The 8,443-nt window shown below is 41.1% G+C and overlaps 1 protein-coding gene and 1 pseudogene across 1 annotated transcript; one reads left to right on the plus strand and one right to left on the minus strand.

Annotated features, from left to right (window-relative positions):
- The first annotated feature begins 599 nt into the window (after window positions 1-599).
- On the plus strand, window positions 600-3,161 carry LOC136534329 (delta-1-pyrroline-5-carboxylate synthase 1-like; annotated as a pseudogene).
- A 1,141-nt stretch (window positions 3,162-4,302) lies between these two features.
- Window positions 4,303-8,196, minus strand: LOC136534327 (PRA1 family protein A1-like). The gene is made up of 8 exons (XM_066526783.1): window positions 7,800-8,196; window positions 6,818-6,858; window positions 6,661-6,739; window positions 5,323-5,409; window positions 5,147-5,235; window positions 4,988-5,059; window positions 4,788-4,913; window positions 4,303-4,615 (listed from the first exon to the last, which is right to left on the minus strand). Exons 1-7 carry the CDS (start codon window positions 7,955-7,957, stop codon window positions 4,810-4,812), a joined length of 630 nt encoding a protein of 209 aa, XP_066382880.1. The 5' UTR covers window positions 7,958-8,196; the 3' UTR covers window positions 4,303-4,615; window positions 4,788-4,809.
- Window positions 8,197-8,443: the final 247 nt, after the last annotated feature.

An 8,443-nucleotide genomic window follows, 5' to 3' on the forward strand; every position in this document is an offset into this window, starting at 1 on the left:
GGTCATGTATGTTATTACTCCAAGTAAACTTCTTGCCCACTAATTTCATTCTTTGAGCTCCTGGGAATTTATGATCCAATTGAACATATCAAAAATTTATTAATGTTTAACTTCATGTTCTTGTCATTACTGAATCTCAGAATGTTGAAATCACCACCAATAATTAGAGGATATTTCACTTTCAAACAGGAGTTAGAAAGTTCAGTGAAGAGCTGGGTTTTATGACATTGGCCAGGGGGCACTTTTTATTCAACTTTTTTTCCACAAACATTTGCAATTATAATAAACTCTCTAGCTTTACAATTCTCTAGATCAAACATTTCAGATCTGACACCACTCGGCATACCTCTAGATTTACCATTAGAAGGACTCCAGTGCCATAAGAAGTTTTGCTATGGGTCAAGTTTTCTAAAAAAGTGATCAGTGTATCTCCTTTTCATGGTCTCTTGCAAACCTTTAAGGCTATAAAATCGGTGTGGCAATCCCAAACTAAATATGAGGGAAGTGATCAAAAGCCCTTCTTGGACAGTCCTTTACAGTTCCAAATGATACTATTATTATGATGGTTTTTATTATTTTTTAAATCATGCCTCTATCTCTGACGTGGCGTTTGGATTGTGGTGCTCATGCAAAGGGGTAGGAGATTGTATCCCTTGTTTGGATAGTTGCAGGGTTGGGGATAAGGAAATGCACCCTCTATTTCCCACAATCCAAACGCCACGAAACGGATAAGAGAGGGCGAAGTTGACAGCGGGGGGAGACGGAGGACCAGGAGCGGCGTCGAGCTAAAAGCGCCGGCGGCAGCCATGGCCACCGCGGATCAGACCCGGACTTTCATGAAGGACGTCAAACGCGTCATCATCAAGGTGATTGGATCGTCCGATTGGTGCCGGCGGCCGACCTGTTAGATCTAAATAGCGATTTGTTTGGTGCTATTTGCATTGCATTATTCATATTCTGCTGTGTTTTCTAATCGTGTTTTTTTATAGCACTCAGTTGGGCACTGCAGTTGTCACAAGGCATGATGGGCAACTGGCCTTGGGCAGGCTAGGAGCTCTTTGTGAGCAGGTAGCAGTTCTAATTCAAACCTTCATAATGTTCTATCAAATGGTGCAAGCCTGGGAAGATTCTTAGCCAAATATTCCTGGCAATGCAGGTGATGGAGCTGAATGCATTAGGATACGAGGTGATCATTGTGACCTCAGGTGCTATTGGTGTGGGGAAGCAGAGGCTCAAGAAAAGGAAGCTTGTCAATAGCAGCTTTGCTGATCTGCAAAAGCAACAGATGGAGCTGGATGGAAAGGCTTGCGCTGCCGTTGGACAGAGTGGCCTCATGGCTCTTTACGATATGCTATTTACCCAAGTGTGTTTGTTAAGTTGCTATTGAAATTTGTCGACAGTTCTGTGCCTTGTCCATATGTTTCTAATGTTGAGCTTCCCGTTATACAGCTTGATGTATCCGCTTCCCAACTTCTTGTGACACACAGTGATTTTGAGAATCCAAACTTCCGGGAGAGGCTCCGTGAAACTGTGGAGTCACTATTAGATCTTAAAGTTGTCCCAATATTTAATGATAATGATGCCATGAGGTTTGTGTTGTACCATGAATGACTTTGAAAATTTCAACAGCATTTGCTGCACTGCTTGATAAATGTGATTCTGTGCTACTTATGCACCTGGACCTTAACCAATGCATGAGTCTGTTAAATTCTTAACAGCATTTTCGATGTCATGCTCATCAACAGTTGTCTTTAAAGGATTCATCTGGTATATTTTGGGATAATGACAGTTTAGCCAGTCTTCTGGCTATAGAACTAAGCAGATCTCCTTGTTCAACTCAGTGACGTGGATGGCCTCTACAGTGGTCCACCAAGTGAACCTCAATCAAAGATAATACATACCTACATCAAAAAGAAACATCACAATGAGATTACTTTTGGAGATAAGTCACGTATAGGTAGTGGAGGAATGACAGCTAAAGTGAAGGCTGCTTTCGTGGCTTCAAACAGTGGCACACCTGTTGTTATTACAAGGTATGCATTGCGTTTGTCGTTCTTTAGCAAGAGAATGATAACTGCCCTTCGTTACTCATTTATATGTTCCCCATGTTATATATCAAAATTCCCATGTGGCGTTCAACTAATAAGTAAAATAGCTGATAGTTGGTGTGACTCGCAGTATATTTGGTGTAGACTGCATTGGACTCAAGTGCTTCTTACATCTTATTGCTATGTTTCCACTCTGCCTTAATTAGATGTGTTGAAAGAAGAGAAGTAGCTATATCATGTTATTTATGGTATAGCTGGTCCTTTTAAATTTGAATTTTTCTTGGAAATAGTACTTAGTCCCTACGCTTGGTGTGTTATGGACAAACATTGCAAAATGGATTGAGTAGTTAGCATGTCATAAGTGTTCATTTTCACCTTGACAGAACAAGTAAATTTATATGTTGTAATATATGTTTGTCTCTACGAGGAATAGCGAAGCGGTTTAACTTTCTTTTTATCCTTGAAGTGGATTAGCATCTCAGAGCATCGTTAGAGTTCTCCAAGGAGAGAAAATTGGTACTCTCTTTCATAAGGACGCATGTGGGAACCATCCAAAGATGTTAGTGCTCGTGAGATGGCTGTTGCTGCAAGAGAATGTCAAGGCGTCCGCAGGTATCTTATCAAGACAATGCCTGCTGGAAGACACAAAGTGCTAGCCCACTTTTTTTCTGAATATTTTATACTAACTTTGGACATTTATGAAACAAATTTATCATCGGATGAGCGAAACAAAATATTGCTAGACGTTGCAAATGCTTTGGAGGAAAATGAGGATCTGATTAGAACTGAGAATGAAGCTGATGTAGCTGCAGCACAAGATGATGGAGCCTCTCCTCTTCTTTCATAAACTTTAAGAATTCAGTTCGAATAAAACACTTCCTGGCAAGAAACACAGCAGGGAGGCTCCTCTCCTATTCCAAAATTTCCAATTATTTAGCTCATCTTTGAGATTGTTCACATATTTTCTGCTATGCCCTTTGATACTTAACCTCCACACTTTGAGGAACTCTTAATTCTGTTCATTTCAATGCACCATCTTTTTGCAGCATTACTTGCAATAATGTTCTTTCCCTGGATTTTAACGATTTTGGGGATAAAATTAGCATGCTCTAATCACGAATTTTCAAAGCAAAAAGGTTTCAAGATTTGTTTGCCATTTAGCTCAGAATTGAAGATAAGAGGCTTATGGTCAGACATGTATCTTGGAATTTTCTTAAGGTTACAGAGGGGAAGGTCCTGTTCCTAGGATCCAGAGATTAGAACTGTCTAATTTTTCCAAAATAGGGTCATGTATGTTATTACTCCAAGTAAACTTCGTACCCACTAATTTCATTTCTTTGAGCTCATGGGTATTTATGATCCGACTGAACATATCAAAAATTTATGAGTGTTTAACTTTTCGTTCTTCTCATTACCAAATCTCAGAATGTTGAAATCACCACCAATAATTAGAGGATAATTCACTTTCAAACAGCAGTTAGAAAGTTCAGTGAAGAACTGAGTTTTATGACATTGGCCAGGGGCCATTTTTTATTCTACTTTTTTCCATAAACATTTGCAATAATAATAAACTCCCTGGCTTTACAATTCTCCGGATCAAACATTTCAGCATACCTCTAGATTTACCATTAGAAGGACTCTAGTGCCATAAGAAGTTTTTATATGGATCAAGTTTTCTAAAAAAAATATTAGTTCATCTCCTTTTCATGGTCTCTTGCATACCTTTAAGGCTATAAAGTCAGTGTGTCAATACCAAATTAGATATGAGGGAAGTGATCAAAAGCCCTTCTTGGACCATCCTCTACAGTTCCATATGATACCTATCATTATGATGTTTTTTGTTTTTTTTAATCATGCCTCTATCTCTAAGATTGAATCTTTGGGCAAACCATAGGTTTATCTCCTTCAGAGTTACGTTTGCTAAAGCAGGTTGACCCCCTTTTAACTCTATAGGCATTATAGTTTTTCTCCTATTAGATATGGTGTTTTCATTTTCATCTTCAGACTCCTCGGTTTGCCATCCTATTATCTCGTGCTCTTCCAAGGGCAGAATTTCATCCCCCTGAACAGGAATCACATTTACTTGGCCCTAGCCTTCCCAGGGTCTTTAAAAAATATCAATTTTCTCAAAAGTGATCGAATGGAGCGATAGAAAGTATCTACTCGCTAGTCGCTGTAACTCAACATACTCGACACAAATGCTCAAGCAAAATTATAGTCACCAAATAAATAATCAAAAAGAGAATGCAATACGGATTAGTAATAATTTCAACAAACAACATACGTTTTGATCGAGAACTGGTACATTTTTACATCCTTTACATGCTGTCCTCTCTCCAATGCTCGGTTAGGGAGAAATCTGAAAGAAAAATTATTGTTCTTGAGGGATCGTGTGCAAGGCATAGCATCGCATTCGGAGTCAACCCAACCAAAATCCCACCTCCCGAAAGAGCAAGTAATCCATGTAGTAATGTCCAATGGCGTTTCACCTTCAACTAGATCTCCTAGCACAACTCACAAACAGCATGGACGTTTCAGCAGGAGACACCTTTCCTTACCACATGAACCTGTGGTGTGATGAAAGATACATTAAATCAACAAGCTATGGAAGTGGAGGATCTACATCTAGGGAATACGCAGGCCACATTAACCTACTGAAATGGCATGCCATGGAAACAAATGATGCAGGAAATACAGGTATTGATAAACTGAGGACCTAGAAGCCAGAGAGGTACTTACATGAGAGAAACAAAGGGAGACCTTAAAGCTCACTATAATTCCGCCAAACAGCACGGAACTCCTCTCTGAATGTATTCAGACGTGCTTTCAGATTTGGTGTTCTGAAGCTTGCATGGAGCAGAGTTGCTGTGGACAACAGAAAATACCATAAGGGCATTGTTCGCGATACACAAAATTTCAAAACCATACACTGGTCATACCAAATAGAGCAATGAGAAGTGCCCAGAGGACTGTGAGAAGACTGCATGAGGTCAACCAGAGTATACAGCTAACTGCAACCAAGGAAACAGGTGGTGTCAGTTTTGAAGACTATGGTGAGATATAGAATTTTATGAAGTCCAGGTCCAGTGTTTGCACACCTGCAGAAAAGAACAGGACAAACACCCAGCGAGGTCGCCCACAAATATGAATTGACCTCTTCGAGCTTGGTCGACCACGAAGAACAGGACTGAATAAAAATGATATTAGCATCACTTTGTAGTTACCAACAATAAAATATAAAGAAAAAAGAAACATCGGAAACTAAGATACCCACGTTATCGGTGGCCTCATCTTTGCAGCTAAATGTGGTGAAAATTGTCTTACGGTCCTTGTGACTTTCTCATTGAAAGTGACTGCAAAACTGAAATACCAAACACGATAATTAGTTTATAATAATCATATACTAGAAAAGAACAGATGATTTCTTGGCACAAAATTTGAGAACCATGCATCACAGATAAAACTCAAGGGAAATCATAACTGCTGCAGGTACAGTGCGAATACGTGATATACTATTCATCTGTTCATATTTACAATCTCAGTAATGGGCAGTTAAATCTTCCAATGAGAACTCAAGAGTAGGGAATGCAATTGTTTATCTTTATTACTCCCAATATTTCAATTGTTCCGAGAAAGACAAGTTATGAAAAGTACTTCCATCGTATCTGGTCTTTTGGTAGCTTAGGACTGATTGACTGAATAAAGGAATGAGGACTGTTAGAAGGAAATTACAGTGTTATTTAGAGATGTTCCTGTGTTCTCGAAACAAAAATTCTATCACTATATAAAATCTAAAAAGCTTTTCGGGCCCAGTTTTTCCCTTAAAACATGGCCCAATCTCTTCGAATAAAACAATGGCAAAGCTTTTGCCGTCCTTTTGAAAAAAACTATATAAAATCTAAAGCACTTTATGTATCAAGGAGCATAATATTCTGATGGAACAAACTGCAGCACACGAATTAAACTTACATGATACTCCCTTTAGGTCAGTAAACTTTTAGAAAAGACATATTGGCCACTGAATGCAAAGATGCACAGAAGGATGCAAACAATCAGGTTTAAGGGCATCATGCAATATATCCACAGATAGATTGTATAATTTGGGGTTTAGTCTGCGGTCTGCCATGATCAAATATGAAATCATGTGTGCAGTATTGGTTTCTATGAATCAAACAGTATCATGGCTCTCAACTTCCTACACACCTGGACCTATGGCTTAAAGCATAACCCAAAAAATAAACTAGATCATTGAACTAGAAAACTGCAAATTGTCAATGTCACATTAACTTGTACATACAAAGTAATGATGAACCGAATAGAATTCCCAAAGTATAGTTTATTATATAATTTGCTAGACAGGGTTAACACCAAACTGTAGCTGAACAGCTTTTCATTAATCCAAAGATGAAAAACTACTAGCTATCTGCTACTTCAGTTTAAAGAAGAATGCTTTTTATTAAAAGAAGAATGAACGTCACAATATCTTTGATTCTTTGTTAGTTCAGGGTAAAGAGAGGTCTGAACCTGTGTAATAACTGAACAATTGAAAAACTACAAAGAGAAGTGAATTAGGGCACAATCACAGAAATGGTTTTAGCTGGTATTTGTTTACCTATCATTGAGAAATGCGATGCTAAGTCCAGTCATAAAAGCAGCCAGGATAGCAACTGGCTTCCAAAGGAAGCCCATCCCTGCATAAACCCATTATAGCATGCCAATATCAAACTATAAATACGAGGAAAAGAAAGCTTATATATCATTTTCCTTACCAAGGATGAACATGATCAAGATGAAATAGTTTGTCCTGTAGCTGCAAATCAAAATTAAGAAATTAATTCTAGACACAAAGTAATGGAAACTACTTGCCCTTCTAACAAGTTGGCTAGTGCACTATACATCTCTCTAAGCTGGATGCATCTAGATCTAGAGTAATAAAAAAAAAAGTCTTGTGTATCATGCTTTACGTGACCTACACAAAGTTAAAGCTCTAAGACTGACACTGGTGTGCATAATTTATATGCACATACACACATTTTCCCCCCTAAGAGTAAGCCACTTAACATATGTAAAAATCTGGAAGAACTAAGCTTATTCCAACATATCCTAATATAGCATATGTAAGCAAGTAAACAAGCTGAGCCCGCAGAGGACTACTCACTCTGATGATCTGTATCATGAAACTACCAATTCATCAATCAAAATTTTCAAAAAGGCTAACCCACAGCCAGACAGTGTCCTCCTGTGTAACTCCTTTAATCACGACCTGACTTGCTGGGACTATAAAATATATAATGCTTACACCTATGAGCAGCATACATTTTCATAGCCTTTGACATCTTATGCCAGTATGTGAACCATGAGAATGAAACAAGGGCTGAAAATGCACTCTAAGGAATTCGCCAGTTCACTCAGGGATATCTGCACCCGATTTATCTGCATTAACCGTACAAGCAACATGTCCTGCAGTCTGGAGCTACCAAAAGGAGTACAAACTCGAGCGTGCATACACACTAATCTACTCTTTTCCGGGGGGAAAAAACGCCTGATCCAGCAGAATTCACTCAAGATGCCCACAAATCCAAGTGGAAGCGGCCAAAACATGGGCCACTATTCAAATTCAATACAGTACGCGAGTCCTGGGCAAATCGTGGATTAACACGAGGCAAGGAAAGGAAAAAGGTATAATAGGCAATTGGGCACCAATACGGTGAGGAGTCAGGGGAGGGGAGGGAGGGAGGAGGCGGATCGTACTAGTAGAGGTTGCACTTGAGGCGGCTGGTCCACTTGGAGTAGGAGCGTGGGACGGTGAAGCGGGAGAAGAACTCCGGGACAGGCCGCGGCGGCGTGGACCAGTCCACCTCCCGCAGCGCGTCCACCAGGTCCTCCGCCGTCACCGCGCTCCAGTCCATCTCCGGCGATCCCGGCCCTGCGGAACCCTAGGGGGAGCGTCCGACGGCGCGAGCGGGGGGGAAGGACGGGCGGCGGCGGCGACGACGCTTCTGGACGGCTGGGTCGCGTCAGACGGGCGGTGTGGTCCGGTCGCGCTGGTGTGAGAGGGCGTCGCTTCCTTGCGGGGTTGGGGAATTGCGGATGCGGACTAGTAGCCTGGGCTGCGTGGAGAACTGGATACGAGAGAATGCTTCTGCCGTTTCGCGTGCGCCTCTGCGCCTGTTTGCCTGGGTTGGAAGGTGGCGTGCGCGTGGAGTACTGGAGTGGAGCGCCGCCGCCGCTCGGCCCGGGTCGGTCTAGTGGGCCGATCGCGTTTCCTCTTTTCGCATGCGGCTGAGGGCTGGCCATTGCGCGATGCCGGGTCGGCCTAGTGGGCTGTGAGACCTTTGGGCTTCAGTAGAATGCTGAGCCTTTGGAACTTCGTGCTGAGCCCGACGTGGTACTGC

This window comes from Miscanthus floridulus, unplaced genomic scaffold (assembly GCF_019320115.1).
Source record: "Miscanthus floridulus cultivar M001 unplaced genomic scaffold, ASM1932011v1 os_1812, whole genome shotgun sequence".
NCBI lineage: Eukaryota > Viridiplantae > Streptophyta > Magnoliopsida > Poales > Poaceae > Miscanthus > Miscanthus floridulus.